Below are 17,315 nucleotides of genomic sequence, written 5' to 3' on the forward strand. Positions count from 1 at the left end.
TTACTCTTGCCTAGGACGACCTCTCCGAGCGGTCCTAGACACTGGAGTTTCCTGGCCTCACCGGGCAGGAACGGATCAGATGCTCTATAATGCCACAGTAGAAGCAACTCCCCTCGGCTCGGCCCATCTCCAGGCGAGACTTGACCATCTTGGTTTGGTCAATTTGCATAGGCTTAGGCGAACATGCCCGGGGAATTGTTGGTTTCGAGGCTGGCCTTTGGAATGCTGGAGCGAGACGCAGAAATCTTCTCTCCCGGGTAGTCACCTTAGCACGTTCCAGAAAACGGTTGTCAATCCAAGTAGCTAATGACACCAGGTCGCCCAGGGTAGAACGGATGTCACGACCGGCTAGCTTATCCTTGATCCCTCCCAAAAGGTGGACACCAGGGCCTCATTGTTCCAGGCAAGTTCAGATGGGATGGTTCGGAAACGGATGGCATACTGGCCCACAGTGAGACTCCCTTGGCGAAGACGGAGAAGTGAGGAGGCAGTAGAATATTTTCGTCCGGGCTCATCGAAGTGTTAGAACCCTCCTGTTAGTTTTTTCTATCTTGTGTTTTGCGGTCACGTGACCATCTGCCTATATATTCCAGCTCCGCCCTTCTGGCTTTGCTGGACTTCAGTGTTGTTTGACTGTTTTGCTAGCCTGGTACTTCGGTGCTTATCTCTGTCAGTTTGCTTGGTCCTCTGGGACCTCTAGTACCTTTTGTCAGTTTGTCTTTTGTGTTCTACAACAATTTCTGTTTAGGAGGTGTCCCATTTTTGTCCCAGTCCTTAGTTCTTTTAGGGACCCCTCCCTTAATTCTATAGGTCTTTGTTCAGACTAGCCGAAGACGAAGGCGGGTCTGTTCACTAGGAACAGGCAGCCCGCTACATCGTAGGGATTCAGCTTAGTCTTACTTTAGGGACAGCTTTCCCCTATCTTTCCTTAGTTCTTGTTGCAGATCATAACATGAAGACCTTTGGGAAGGCAGCGAGGAAAGCCAGAAGATCGGACACCATGGGATCTCCTCTTTCCCACAGAGGGTTTAGACATGCCAATGCCTCCCCGGTGAGGTGAGACATGATGATCGCCACCTTAGCCCGGTCGGAGGTGAACTGGTCTGCCAGGACTTCAAAGTGCAACGTGCACTGATTTATGAAGCGCCGACATAAGATGGGGTCACCATCAAAACGTGGAGGAGCAGAGAGCCGGGGGCAGAGAGCCGGGGTCCAAAGCCGGGTGCCACAGCGCCACAGGGTTGAGGTGCTGCCGGAACGTTTGCCGCTCGGCAAGAGACAGACATAGACGGGGTGGACAGCGTGTCCAGGCGGGAGTTGACAGTCCGCAGATAGGACAGGATAGTTTCCTGTTGGGATCTCTGACGTGAGACCTCCTGGTACAGGTCAGAGAGCGAAGGAGCCTGGGGGCCACCGGGTTCCATGGCCTGTGCAAACTGTTACGGGTCCGGGTGGTGGAACCTCTGTGCTTCAGTGCAAGGAGGGAACAGAGGGGCGTGACTAAGTGCCTACTCAGCCTGACCCAGGTCACACAGCGGCTTAGTCGACTCCGTGAACCAGGGAGGGACCGGGCAGGTGAACCAGGTGCCACTCTGGGACCGACCTTGTGTGAGAGCAGGTGACTCCCACTGGTCAGATGACAAGAACTGACCGGTACAGTGAATGAGCACGGCAGGAAGGCAGATGGGTGGTCCGGGTAGATCAGCAGGCAGGTACGGCAGATAGTCAGACAGGTGCTCCAGGTAGGCAAGCAGGCGGGCACGGCAGATAGCCAGACAGGTGCTCCGGGTAGGCAAGCTGGCGGGCACGACAGGTTACCTGGCAGGTGCCCCGGGTAGGCAAGCTGGTGGGCACGGCAGGTTACAGACAGGTGCTCCAGGTAGGCAGGCAGGCGGGCAGAACTGTAAGACAGACTGGCGGGCTGAACTGTAGACAGACTGGCAGCCTGGACTGTTAGACAGACTGGCAGGCTGGACTGACAGGCATCGGGACCTGAGGACTGAAGCAAGTGTTAGCACACGGAACAACAACCTTGCACAGGTGTAAGGTGCCTCAGCGAGGTAGTCATGGGCGAGCTGTAGCCCCTACTCGCTCTGGCACCCTACAGACAATACGTGTCCTCCCTCTGATGTGTGGCTGTGTATGTGGTGTTCTCCACTTACTTCAAACCATCCGATCGCGGCTGTCTCCAGGCATTTCTCTTCTGGGACCAGGGCAGCAATAAATTCAGAGGACACGAGGTTCTTAACCATAGCTTGGACTTTACTTGGGGAAGAGGAGTATGTACAATATTTACAGGCAGATATAATGGATAAGGCCCGACAGGTTATTATCTCCCTCACAGGCGCTGGCAACATCTTCAGCCCTGGTTCCCTCTTTATGTGAAGCATCTCTGTGTCTCTAATCTCTAGCCCAAGAGACTCTTCTGCAATACCAGCAGTGTTCCGGATCCGATATCTCCCCCACATCTTAGCCTGGAGTCCTATTTATCTTCCTCTGCTACCTGCAGACTAGAAGTGCCCCGGGTCCTCAATACTTCCGTTGAGTTTCTCCGGCCGGCCAACAGGACTCTTGCGTAGGGAGACTTTTGCACTATTGATCCCACTGTCTGAGGGTATGGAGCTCCCGTCTACCCTAGCAGCCACCATATATTCAGGCTGCCCGTACGGTTCACTGTCCTATCTCTTACTACTCATCACTTCCTACTTCTGGAAACTTAAACAGGAATTTTCCTAATGCGCCCACCCTCTGTGGGCTGCCATAGAACAGCATTAACCCCATCACTGTCTGTAACACTGCTGGCAGACTCAACCTGACATCTGCACCCAGGACAATGGCATCTTGTGGCTGGTTACAGGTACTGCAGCCCACAAGGAATTATGCCAGGAACAAGCTCTATAACACTCAAGGCTTGATCAAGGCACTAAGTTCCCCCTCTACTCTACTGACTGGACCACTGAAGCCAACCCCTTAGCTTGGCCTACCAACAGTTCAGAGAGGTCTAACTATGGGAAAACTTTCTTTAACTACTTCAGTGCCAAAGGAAGGCTGCGTCCTTCCCCACTATTACACAGGCATCTCCATTTTGGAGGAGGTGCCTTATATAGGTGAAGTCCTCCGGCCATTGGCCGGAGACTCTTTAGAACGGCGCGCGTGGCCCCTTTAAGAGGGAAGCAACAGGGGAGCAGGAAGACGCCGGACCAGGACAGCGGCAGTGAGGGGAACGGCGTCTCTGCGGCAGGAGGCAGAGACGTCGATGCTACAACAGCCTTTGTGTTCTGTATATACCCTATAATGAATTCAATAAATTTTGGGAAATCCCATAAAGGTTGATTGTTCTCAGTGGGAGAAACAAAATAATAATCTTGTAGTTGTGATAACTTTTAATAGCTAACAAAAATAAATGTTACAAAGCAAGCTTTTCAGACTTCTTAGGTCTCTTCATTAGGCATTGTATCTGAAGAAACACAAATATACACATAAAAAGAGAAGAGGCATGGCATAATAAATGGACATTTAAAAAAAACAAAACAAACTGAGCTCAGAGAGTGAATCCTTCTTTAGATTAGATTAGTGGTGTGAACGTTTTTTAGGGGTGCTTTTTTGCAAAGGGGACCGGACGACTGAGCGATATTGAAGAGAGGATGGATGAGGTGATGTATCGCGAGATTTTGGCCAACAACCTCCTTCTCTTAGTAAGAGCATTAAAGATGGGTCAAGGCTGAGTCTTCCAGCATGACAATGTCTCAAAACACACAGCCAAGGTAACTAAGGAGTGACTCCATAAGAGGCATTTCAAGGTCCAGGAGTGGCCTAGCCAGTCTCCAGACCTGAACTCAATAGAAAATCTTTGGAGGGAGCTGAAACTCAATGTTGCCCAGCGATAGCCCCGAAACCTGAAAGATCTGGAGAAGATCTGTACGGAGGAGTGGGCGAAAATCCCTGCTGCAGTGTCTTGGTCAAGAACTACAGGAAACACCTGACCTCTGTGGGAATACAAACTTATTACATTCTTTGATACCGTCTACACAGACTAAATCTGTCGCAAGGATTTATGACTTGCTACAGAATCTGACGAATCTGCTCCAGGGAGAGGAGGGCACCAGGTCTCTGATCTTAAGGCCCTGTCACACATAGCGACGTTGCAACGATCCCGACAACGATACGACCTGTCAGGGATCGTTGCTGCGTCACTATGTGGTCGCTGGTGAGCTGTCAAACAGTCAGGCTCACCAACGATCAGGGGAGCAGCGACATCGTGGAAAGAATCTTTCCACGATGTCCTGCTCCTGGTTACCAGCCTGCTGAAGCAGGAGCAGGCTGGTAACCATGATAAACCATTTTTTGGTCGTTGCCCTCCCGCTGGTCAGCACACATCGCTGTGTGTGACCAGTGGGAGCAGCGATCAGGCTGGTAACCATGATAAACATCGGGATACTAGGGGCACACGCGCACCTAGTAACCCGTTGTTTATCATGGTTACCACTCTGCTACGGTGAGCGGGAGGTTACCGCTCACTTTAGCAGGCTCGTAACCATGATAAACAGTGGGTTACTAAGTGCTCGTGTGCCCCTAGTAACCCGATGTTTATCATGGTTACCAGCCTGATCGCTGCTCCCGCTGGTCACACACAGAGATGTGTGCTGACCAGCGGGAGGGCAACGACCAAAAAATGGTCCAGGACACTGCAGCGATTAGCGACCTCACAGCAGGGGCCTGATCGCTGCAAAGTGTCACACATAGCGACATCGCTGGTGAGGTCGCTGTTGCGTCACCAAAACCGTGACACAGCAGCGATCTCGCTAGCGATCTCGCTATGTGAGACGGGGGCTTTACATGGATATTGGGACAATAAAACTTTCACACTTATCTAAGCTAATGAAGGATTCACTCTCTGAGCTCAGTCTATTTGTTTTTTAAATGTTCATTTATTATGTCATGTCTTTTTGTGTATATATTTGTGTTTCTTCAGATACTTTGATATGCAAATTGCCTCTTCAGAGAAAAAGAGGACTTGAACTCTATAGCACCACCTATTGGAAGCAGCAATCCTACAAGTCACAATCAACCCTTTAACGAGTCGTACAATATGACTTAAGATAAAAGCCAAATCAGAATCTCAGTTTGCAGACAGGGTGTTTCAGGCTGTTGGCCCTCGTCAGTGCAAAGAATGAGAACTGATTTGGCTGCATGAGAGGCTCTGGACTGAGGTCTAAGGGGTAACGTTTCTCCTTGTGGAGAGTGACATACCGGCTTAGACCTCAGTTCAGATACTTTGCAAATTGTCTCTTCAGAGACGAAGAGAACTAGAACTCTAGTGCCACCTATTGGAAGTAGCAATCCTAAAAGTCAATATTGTCTCTCCAAGGAGCCTTGTCACATGGCTTATGATAATAGCCAAAACCAAAATTTGCAGATTCTGTGTTTCAGGGTACTGCCCCTCATTAGTGCAAAGTGTGAGATAGGGTTTTGCTGGGTGAGAGGCGTCTGAACGGTATCCAAAGGGTAAAGTTTCTCCTTGTGGAGAGTGACATGTTAAGCATCTCAAGGTGAGGAGACTTAAGCCGCAATGCTGCTTTGTTATACCATGCCTGATGAAGAGAACTGAGAAGTCTCAAAAGCTTGCTTTGTATCATTATTTATTTTTGTTAGCCATTAAAAGGTATCGTAACTACAAGATTGTTATTTTGTTTCTCCCACTGAGAACAATCAATCTCTTTTTATCTGGCTAACACGTTTCCAAACCTTTTTTTCTGTTAACATTGCAGCATAATGCAGCAGTTATCTCCTGATTCCTCTATATACAAGAGCGCTTGCTCTGCCGAGCCGTCCTATGTTCTCCACCAGTGAGCTTCTGCTAAACATCTCTGGCGGGGCTTAACTCGATGAGAACAAAAAGATTGGAAGTCCAAAATCGGACATTCTGGACTCTTAATTCCCCCAATATAATTTGTTGGAGAAGAGTCAAGAGGTTTCCATGTACATCAGACTGTTGTCCAAGCTCACCGATAATAGTCTAATGTGTATGGGGTCCTATAGGTGCCCCTACAGTCCTTGAAATGTATAAGATTGGATTCTGGGTTTTTAGTTGCTTGAATTGTAAATGTGGATTAAGTAAAGCCTCAGGTTTTATGGGAATGCTGGAGGTTCTTGTCCTTCTATGAAAAACACCAATGTGGGCCCATTACTTTGTATATACTTGAACACATACATGCACTGTTTCTGTGTTTCTACTGTGTGATGGGTTATGTAGTTTCATTATTAAAATTATTTATTACATTATTCATTAGTTAAAAATGTAATTGAAACTATTCACATGTGTAAAAAAATCAGGCTTTTGTAATAAGTTCCTTACAGAAATTGTCTGGTCAGAAGATATGTCTAGGATACGTCATCAATTTCAGATTTGTGGGGGTCACATGTTAACACATTGAACGCAGCTCCACTGCGTAGCTTCTTTCGATGTGTAGTGGCCATGCCGGGTACTGCAGTGCAGCTCCTTTAGTGGTTACATCCAGCCACTGCTGGACTTTATAAACAGCTGAATGGTGGGTTGACATTTCTGCCTGGACAATCCCTTTAATAATTATAGCAAGAAAACTACATGAAAATACATACATGACAAATCCAAATCGCCTATCAAGAAGTTGGAGCTTATCATCAAATCTTGACTTATTGATTCTTCTTTCAAGAAAGGAAAGGGCTAAAATTATAAGAACCTTGAAAGAAAGAATTTAATATCATAAACATCCACATACAAGATAATCATAAACCTCATACAATACATTTTTGAAGTATAATCAATATATATAACACATTTAAAAATCATTTGACTATTTAGGTAAATTAATTTTTTCCTTTTTTTAGTGTTTTTTTCTCCATTTTTCAGTAACTCTCATTAATCAGCGAATCTGAGTCTGAAGAGTCAGCTTATGTTCACACGTTCAGTATTTGGTCAGTATTTTACATTAGTATTTGTAAGCCAAAACCAGGAGTGGAACAGTCAGAGGAAAAGTATAAAAGAAACATGTCACCACTTCTGTATTTATCACCCACTGCTGGTTTTTGCTTACAAATACTGATGTGAAATACTGACCAAATACTGAAGGTGTGAACATGGCTGAATGAGTTTAAAGACTGGAATTGCACTGTGCACTGTAAGCCATGAGGATGTCAGGTGGCATGATCAACCACTCAGCTCCAAAATCTTGCTATTTAAAGTCCGCCATACACTCTAGATGGCTGGGAGTCAAATGATGCTTCAGCCAATTGTTTAACAAGCAGCCATCTCAGTCAGTTCTTCCATACACAGGAACGCTCATTCAGCCAAGCAATCCTGTATGCTCTGTGAAAGAGCTGTTGCCGGACATGTCTGGTGATAGCCTACATGTGGGAGATTAAAGAGATTGGCAGTCCGAAATCGGACATGCCCGATGGACATCTTTGCCGACAATCGGTTTGGGCCTTCATTCATATCAGACTGTCAGCTGAACTTGTCAATATGGGTAGGTTCAGCTGACATTAGTCTAATGTGTATAGGAGGGATTTAAGAGGGCTGCACCAGTACTAACCCATCATGAATATTTATTAGCATTTTGTTTATGGGTTTTTGTGTTACAATCGAATGATACAAAAAGTGGGTAGTGGGCAGGTAAAGGCATGGAATAAGGTGAGCAGCCTCCTAGCACTATAATAGATGCAGATGCTCACTTTCATGTTACTACTGTGCATGTGCTGCATGAGCTTCAGTATGGTCCCACTAGAAGTACAGTAGGGTGCTATCAATGGATAAAAAGGGAAATATTTTTAAAAATGTGCAATATTTTAAGTTAATGTAAATAGAGAAATTGCTTTACAATATGGTGGTCTATATGATGCAATTTACTGAGCTATAAATACAGTATATATGTGTGTCTATATATATTTTGAACGGGGGTTGGTACTCACTCAGCCGCTTTTACGGTAGTCACAGGAGTCAGTTTCTTTAAAAATGTCCAAAGTGGGTTTATTCGGACTTCATAAACCACACTTTCCAGGTAAATGAAACATAGCCTTGTCCGGCACAAAGTAACAAAAGAAGAAAACAGTCCATACAGGGCTGCGGGTTCACCCACTATCAGTCAATGTCCTGTAGCATAGACATGCTGGAGGTCTCCACACCTCCAGCCACAGACACTGAATGAGACACTCAGTCTCCATTTTATACACAGGTCCTGGGGTGGGGATATGTGAGCAAGTATGGAGATCCTTGACGTGGTTTGTGAGCTTGTGTATTTTGGCTAAAATATCGACCAATGCCTCATGGGGTGTATTTATCTTATAAACTATTTTTCGTCTTTTTTGCACATTTTTATGCAGGAGGCAGTCAGGCCTCTTTATTGGTGGCTGGGTGAATTGGGACGTCTGTCCTGTGGGGGTGCACGTATATAGAGCTAGGCAACCCACCTGATCTAATAGCATGGGCGTCATCAATAGGCTGCAAGCCAGACACTGTGCATCATACACATCTGTGTGACTGCCGCCCTATACAAGCTCTATCGGTGTGCATGTATAATTCTACACAGCCACTCCATTGGTAGGTCAGTGAGTGGCTGTCTGCATCAGTATTTTGCACATTTGCTGCCCCACCTTTATCGTGGAGGCTTGCTGCATCCTGCAGTGCATTGGTAATCTGACCTGGTATTGATAAGGCTTTATCTTTTACTGTGATGTTTTTTTAAATTATGTCCAAAGTTCACCAGGATATGTGAGCAGCCAATCCCGCCCAACTCTTATGACTGCTCGTAAAAACCGGCCCTGACACCCCCTATTAACCCTCTCAGCACTAAACGTGCTGGAGCATGGTTTCCCGGTTTTACATCACCGAAGCTACCAACCTGGGTGATACATATCTCCCATCAAGGACCTGTCTGGCGGCGATCTTATATTCCCCACCTCTGCCCAAGTCCGGGGGGCTTGGCACCTTCCGCTAATAAACATTGGACCCTCGACAATGCGTCATCATTTACATGCAGTTCCTGCCTAAGAGATAGTATCTTAGGGTGTGCAAGGCCCACTTAATGACCAAACATTCCTTTTCCACTATGGAGTAATTTTTCTCACAGGATGTCAGCTTCTGGCTTAAATACATTATGGGATGCTCCTCCCCATTCACCTGTTGTGATAGGACAACACCCAGTCCGACATCTGATACATCCGTCTGGACCACAAACTCCTTTGAGAAATCCGGAGCCACCAGCACTGGCTGTTTACACAGAGCCTGCTTTAGTTCCTAGAAAGTCGTCTCCGCTTCTGGAGACCACTTAGCCATAGCCGACTTTATCCCTTTAAGGAGGTCTGTCAAAGAGGCGGCTACCATGGTGCAGCTGGGGATGAACCGGTGGTAGTAGCCCATGATGCCCTGGAACGCTCTGACCTGCTTTTTTGAGAGAGGTTGTGGCCAACCCCGGATCGTGTCAATTTTATTTATTTGGGGCTTGATCACGCCTCTGCCCATGACATAGCCCAAATACTTGGCTTCCTCCATGCCCATGGCACATTTCTTCGGGTTGATGGAAAACCCCGCCTTCTGCAGAGCATCGAATATTGCCTGGACTTTGCTCAGATGGCTTCCCCAATCCTGGCTGTAGATCATGATATCATCCAGGTAGGCCACTGCATACTCCCTGTGGGGAGCTAGGATCCGGTCCATGGCTTTCTGGAAGGTAGCTGGAGCTCCCTGCAACCCAAATGGCATCTTGGTGTACTGGAAACACCCATCTGGAGTTGAAAAGGCTGTCTTCTCCTTGGCCTCTTGGGCCATAGGAATTTGTCAATACCCGTTTGTGAGGTCAAGGGTGGTAATGTACTTGGCTGGCCCTAGCCTTGCAATTAGTTCATCTACATTGGGCATTGGGAACGAATTGAACTTAGAGACCATATTCAATTTCCTATAGTCATTGCAAAACCGCCATTCTCCATCAGGTTTCGGCACTAAGCCTATGGGACTGGACCAGCCACTCTTGGGTTCTTCAATGACTCCCAGACTTGGCATCCGATTCACTTCTTTCGAGATTACCTCTCGGCGGGCTTCGGGAATCCAATACAGCTTCAGGTTTACCTGGACAATAGGCTCTGTAAGGACCTCATTATCTATGATCTGGGTACAACCTGGTAGTTCTGAGAACAGGTCCCTGTTCCGCTGCAGCAACTTTCGGCATTGTTGCTTTTGGGCATGTGACAGCGACTAAGCCACCTTAACCTCGTTCACATCGGCTTCAGACTTCGCCAACAAACATGGAGCTTCCACGGGCTCCTTATCTCGCCATGGCTTGATCAGGTTGACGTGGTACACCTGCTAGGGCTTTCTCCTCCCTGGTTGGTGAATTTTATAATTGACATTGCCATCCTTTTCCACTACTTCATAGGGTCCCTGCCACTTAGCCAGGAATTTGCTCTCCACTGTAGGTACCAGCACAAGAAGCCGATCTCCAGGGTTGAAGTGTTTCACCCTCGCCGACCTAGGGTACACCCTCGACTGTGCCTCTTGTGCTTTGAGGAGGTGCTCTTTAAAAAATGGGAATCACTTCAGCAATCCTCTCTTGACTCTGTGCCACATGTTCGACTACCTTCGAGTCCCTTGGTCCATTAGACTCTCTTTAGGCAACCTCGTCCTGGAAAAGATATGGACCAGCTACACTTGGAGGAGGAGTTTCGTAGTGGCACGGCCTCCGGATACCGCGTAGAATAGTCCAGTATGACCAGGATGTATTGATGTCCTCTCGCGGACTTGACCAGGGATCCCACTAGATCCATGGCGATGTGCTTGAACGGGATCTCGATGACAGGCAGAGGCACTAAAGGGCTACGGAAGTGAGCCACCGGGGAGGTCAGCTGACAGGTGGGACACGACCTACAATAACTCACAATCTTTCTGTGACACCCGGGCCAATAGATCCTCTGGAGGATCCTTTCCTGGGACCACTCAAGACATGTGTATGGTCCATATCTAACACCCTGCGCCTGTACGGCCCTTGCACTAGTAACTGCTCAGTTACCTCCCCTCTGAGCTTGATGACCCAATATTGTAACTCCCCATTTATGGCAAAGTGTGGATATCGGGTGTCAGCCCCTGGCTCTAGAGCAACACCATTAAGAACAGTTACATTATTAAAAACCCCTTTTAGAGTTAAGCCCCTGAGCTGGGCAGTTCCAAAGTTTCCCTCGGACACCTCCAGTTTAGGGATATGGGCCTCCGTGGATGCTGCATCATCCTCATCCCCAACAAGCACAAAAAAGGGAAACTCATCGGCTGCGGCCTGCGATGAGGTTTCTTCAGGGGCGACTGGTTATTGCCTGGACAACTCGGCTTCCTCCCACTCTCCCACAAGTCCCAAAATAAGGCAAAGTCCCGCCCTATTATCACAGGGTGCAACAGGTCCTTGACTACGCTGACCTCATGGGACTCAGTGCTACAGTTTATGTCTATGACCACTCGGGCCACAGTGTAGTCCTTAGCGTCCCCATGGATACAACGGACGCTGACCTTTTTCCCCGGAACCAGTCGATGAGGAACTGTGGCCCTCACTAGGATCACCAAACTCCCCGAGTCCAACCGAGCAGTCACTTGCATACCATTCACCGACACAAGACATGCCTGCGGTCCCTCGCCAGGTTGAAGGACAGCACTGCAGGCAGGATAAGCAAAATATGAGCAACACCGTCCTGCTCTGCAGTTCATTGGCTCAGTTGTCATGGGGCACGTGGCGGCTATGTGGCCTGGGGTGTGACATCTCCAACATATTATGTTAAGGGGCGAGACCTTTGGCAGCAACTGAGACCCCTCCTGGGCTCTATGGCGCACCCCAGATGTGGCTCTAGTTCCCCTCTTTTGGGTTTCTGCCCCCTTTTGGAAACCCCAGTGGAGACACTACAACCCTGGGCTTTCCCAAGGAACTTTCCACCGCCTGGTACCTTTCCACTAACCCCACCAGGTCATTGGCATTATGGGGATCTGCCTGGGCAACCCAGGCTTGCACCGACCTCGGAAGGGAGTGGATGAACCTGTCCATGACAACTTTCTCATCCATTTGTGCTGGGGAGGAAGAATCAGGTTACCAACACTTTTGGACCAGGTGTAGGAGGTCGACCATTTGGGACCGGTAAGGTTTGTCATTGCAATAGGCCCAGTGGTGCACCCGTTGCGCCCTGACAGTCAGTCACTTCCAAGCACGCCAAAATTTCTGTTTTAATTTTGGCGTACTCCTTTGCATCTTGCAGGGTCAAGTCACAATAGGCTTTCTGCGGCTCGCCCGTTAAATATAGTGCCAGCACCTCCACCCACTGCTCCGGAGGCAATCTCTCCCGCTCCTCCGCCCTCTCAAAGACCATCAGGAACGCCTCGACGTCATCACCCGGGGTCATCTTTTGCAATCCTCTTCTTACAGTCTTCCTGACATGCGAATCATCAAATTCGCACCTCTCTGCTGCGAACTTCCCCTGCTAGAAGTTCCATCTACCGTTGTTGCTGCTAAATCTGCTAAATCAGGAATTTATTAGTCTCTTGCTGCATCTGTTGATGCTCTCAGTGCTGCTGTTGCCGGCTCTGCAAGTGCTGCTGTAGTTGGCTTTGCAGCAGGTGTTTGAGTAGCTGCTCCATGGTGCCGGACATCTCTGGCTGGCTGGCGGCCTTTACCCAGGGCATCCATCGATCTCAGTGGCAGGTACACGTTTTACTGGAATCTTGCCTGCACTTCTAGCATCAATTGTACGGGGGTTGGTACTCACTCAGCCGCTTTTGAGGTAGTCACAGGAGTCAGTTTCTTTAAAAATGTCTAAGGTGGGTTTATTCAGACTTCATAAACCGCACTCTCCAGGTAAATGAAACATAGCCTTGTCTGGCACAAAGTAACAAAACACAGCCTTGTCTGCCACAAAGTAACAAAACAAGAAAACAGTCCATTACAGTGCTGCGGGTTCACCCGTTACCAGTTAGTGTCCTGTACAGTGGGTACGGAAAGTATTCAGACCCCTTTAAATTTTTCACTCTTTGTTTCATTGCAGCCATTTGGTAAACTATAAAAAGTTCATTTTTTTCTCATTAAAGTACACTCTGCACCCCATCTTGACTGAAAAAAACAGAATGTAGATTTTTTTGCAAATTTATTAAAAAAGAAAAACTGAAATATCACATGGTCATAAGTATTCAGACCCTTTGCTCAGTCACTCATATTTAAGTCACATGCTTCTTCATTGGAGTCCAGCTGTGTTTAATTAAACTGATAGGACTTGATTTGGAAAGGCACACACCTGTCTGTATAAGACCTCACAGCTCACAGTTCATGTCAGACCAAATGAGAATCGTGAGCCCAAAGGAATTGCCCAAGGAGCTCGGAGACAGAATTGTGGCAAGGCACAGATCTGGCCAAGGTTATAAAAGAATTTCTGCATTACTCAAGGTTTCTAAGAGCACAGTGGCCTCCATAATCCTTAAATGGAAGAAGTTTGGGACCACCAGAAGTCTTCCTAGACTTGGCAATCCAGCCAAACTGAGCAATCATGGGAGAAGAGCCTTGATGAGAGAGGTAAAGAAGAACCCCAAGATCACTGTGGCTGAGCTCCAGAGATGCAGTAGGGAGATGGGAGAAAGTTCCACAAAGTCAACTATCACTGCAGCCCTCCACCAGTCGGGTCTTTACTGCAGAGTGACCCGACGGAAGCCTCTCTTCAGTGCAAGACATATGAAAGCCCGCATCGAGTTTGCTCAAAAACACATGAAGGACTCCCAGACTATGAGAAATAAGATTCTCTTGTCTGATGAGATGAAGATAGAACTTTTTGGTGATAATTCTAAGTGGTATGTGTGGAGAAAACCAGGCACTGCTCACCACCTGCCTAATACAATCCCAACAGTGAAACATAGTGGTGGCAACATCATGTTATGGGGGTATTTTTCAGCTGCAGGGACAGGAAGACTTGTTGCAATTGAAAGAAACATGAATGCGGCCAATGTATATATGTACAGACCAAAAGTTTGGACACACCTTCTCATTTAAAGATTTTTCTGTATTTTCATGACTATGAAAATTGTACATTCACACTGAAGGCCTCAAAACTCTGAATTAACACATGTGGAATTATATACTTAACAAAAAAAAGTGTGAAACAACTGAAAATATGTCTTATATTCTAGGTTCTTCAAAGTAGCCACCTTTTGCTTTGATGACTGCTTCCGTCCTGCGCGTCACTGCACAGCTGATTTGCACTGCCGGGCACACACTTCCGTCTTCGGCACTATATAAATCGGCGCCTCCGATGTGAGAGCACACAACGCCCGTACCCGGCCACCATTCATTTTCTGGACCATGCAGGATTGACCAGGTATTGTTTTGATACTCCTGGGGAGTTTTCATAAATTTGGTTTGGACTTCTCATATATTTTTCCTTTGTATATACTAACAATATATATTATGCTCTTTATAGATATCCTTAATTTTCCCAGCCTTAGTGGACAGGTAATTATCCTTCCCTGCTTCACGATATTACTAGATTATGACACTTTTTTTCTTTTTTAAATTTTCATTTTTCTATTTTCCCTTTTTTCTTTTCCTTTTTCCCATTTTTTTCATTTTTTCATTTTCCATTTTTTTCAATTTTTTCAATTTTTTCTGTTTTTATTATTTTTGATTTCATTATGCCATTTTTTTCTGTTTCCCCTTTTTTCTTTTTTTCTTTCTTTATCCTTTTCTTTTTCCTCCCTTTTCTTTTTTCTTCGTTTTTATCTTCACTTTTCCAATACCAGAGGACCCTTGAATCATATATTACATGAATCATATTTTATTTATTTTCTCACTTATTACTTAATTCGTTTACAGAACAATTCTTACCTGGACATGATGGCTCCTATTTCTCTTCAATGTCATCACCATCATATCTGCACTTATTTGTATTTATATTTGTTATTTCAAGATTTTTGTGTACATATGGTCCCAACTGTAGGCAGACTGATGTTATTTTTTTTGTTTTTAATTTCCTTTACATTTCCTTTGAACTTGTTTCATTTAATATACTAACAATTGACTAATTTGTTGTACAGAGATAACCTTGATAAACGCTTTTTGATAGCCGAAATGTTGGTTTGAAGTCCGTCTGACTATTTTGGCAATAAATTTGGAAAACTTCAAATAAATCTTTGATTAAGGACTTTATACTGTGCCTAGGTGTTACTTTAATTATTATACTATTGATTTGCACCTAGTGGGCACTAATAATAGGAGTAGCGTATATCCTTCTCCGTACTACTGTTAATAAGGAAACCATCAAAAGTAAATAAAATAAGAATATGATTTAACCTTGAAATCCTAGATGGATATCTTCTGCCTCAAGAGAACTTACAAATAGATAAACTCTTTAACCCCTTCCTGACATTTAAAGCCATCAGTCGAATAGTTTCCTTAAAGCACAGTAGAGATGACACTCTGCTGCAATGACTTAACCCCTTAGATGCAGCTGTCATTAGTAACCACGGCATCTAAGTGGTTTTTTAGAGAGAGGAAGCATCCTTTGTCACCCAATTAGTTTTAGGCCAGGTTCAGATAAGTGTATGAAAAATCCATATTATCATCCGTCTGCCATCTACATGTCCATTTTTTACATCCCTATTGCATCCTTTTTTATACTTACACATTTTAAAAAAAATAAAAGACCAAATATAGTTTGCTATGTTAAGAATTATAATGTATTTGTAAAAATGTGATGCGATATAGATGTTGGATATGGGATCCCATTTTTTTTGAATGGTTAAGTCTCATATGAAATATGGAAAAGAATAGTGCATGCTGTGATTTTCTTTCTAACGAACTGAAAACTGTTATCTGAACAGCCCTCTTGAATAACATCTGTAAGTGTGCTGTACATTTGACATCTGATTTTAACACATCCAGCACACATATATTTGATATATATATCGTAAATCGGAACAAGCCCTAATATTGATAGCATAATACTCTGCTGAATTCACACTGTTGTTGCGGCAGAAAAAAAAATCTGAATTGCTGCTTTTGCTAATGATGTCATCCAAAAATGGAGTAAAAAGTGACCACAATGTATACCTGATAATGGTACCAATAAAAACTACAAGTTGTCCTGCCACAAAACATGCTCTCACATGTCCAGTGATTGAGAAAAAAATGTTATGGGTCTGCAAATGTGGCAACAATTTTCTTTTCATTAAACATTTTTTATAGTGAAAAAGTAGTAACAGATAGCAAATTGTATATACAGTTGAAACCAGAAGTTTACATACACTATATAAAAAGACACGTATGCATGTTTTTTTCTCAGTATCTGACATGAAATCAGAATAAACCTTTCCCATTTTAGGTCAATCAGGATTACCATAATTTTAATATTTGCCAAATGCCAGAATAATAAGAGAGAGAGAGAATGTTTTAAGGCATTTTTATTACTTACTGCAAAGTCAAAAGTTTACATACACTAAGATTACTATGCCTTTAAACAATTCTGGACTGCCCATATGATGATGTCATTTGTTTGGAAGCTTTTGATATTTTTTTTGCCAACATCTGAGTTAATTAGAGACACACCTGTGGATGTATTTTAATGCACACCTGAAACACACTGCTTCTTTGTGTAGCATCATGGGGAAGTCTAAAGAAATCAGCCAAGATATCAGGTAGAGAATTGTGGACTTACACAAGTCTGGCTCATCCTTGGGTACAATTTCAAGATACCTGAAGGTGCCCAATTCATCTGTACAAACAATTATACACAAGTACAAACAAGATGGGAATGTCCAGCCATCATACCACTCAGGAAGGAGACGGGTTCTGTGTCCCAGAGATGAACGTGCTTTGGTCCAACATGTGCATATCAAGCCAAGGACAAAAGCAAAAGATCTTGTGAAGATGATGGTAAGATTGTGTCAATATCCACAGTGAAACGATTACTGTATCAACATGGACTGAAAGGCCACTCTGCCAGGAAGAAGCCATTACTCCAAAAGAAACATAAAAAAGCCAGATTAATGTTTGCAAATGCACACAGGAACAAAGACCTTCATTTTTGGAGACATGTCCTGTGGTCTGATGAAACTAAAATTGAAATTTTTGTGCATAATGACCATCTTTACGTTTGGAGGAAAAAGGGAGAAGCTTGAAAGCCTAAAAACACCATCCCAACTGTGAAACACAGGGGTGGCAGCATTATGTTGTGGGGTTGTTTTTCTGCAGGAGGGACTGGCTTACAGAAAAAAAACCTAAAATTTAACTTTGAATAAATCTCAATAAAATCAGGATCTAAATATTAACATTTATTAG

General features: G+C 45.0%; 1 protein-coding gene across 2 annotated transcripts in view; it reads right to left on the minus strand.

Annotated features, from left to right (window-relative positions):
• Positions 1-17,315, minus strand: part of LOC141208644 (stimulated by retinoic acid gene 6 protein-like) — a 198,403-nt gene that overhangs the window by 123,428 nt on the left and 57,660 nt on the right. Inside the window, exon 3 of one of the 2 annotated variants that reach the window (XM_073664577.1) lies at positions 6,619-6,719. The exons of the other annotated variant lie outside the window; for it this stretch is intronic. Coding sequence (XP_073520678.1) covers positions 6,619-6,719 — 101 coding nt within the window. The remainder of the gene's footprint in view (positions 1-6,618; positions 6,720-17,315) is intronic. 2 annotated transcript variants of the gene reach the window in all.

Source organism: Phyllobates terribilis, unplaced genomic scaffold (assembly GCF_046119375.1).
Source record: "Phyllobates terribilis strain yellow unplaced genomic scaffold, ASM4611937v1 Scaffold_1__5_contigs__length_1240528914, whole genome shotgun sequence".
In the NCBI taxonomy this organism is placed as follows: domain Eukaryota; kingdom Metazoa; phylum Chordata; class Amphibia; order Anura; family Dendrobatidae; genus Phyllobates; species Phyllobates terribilis.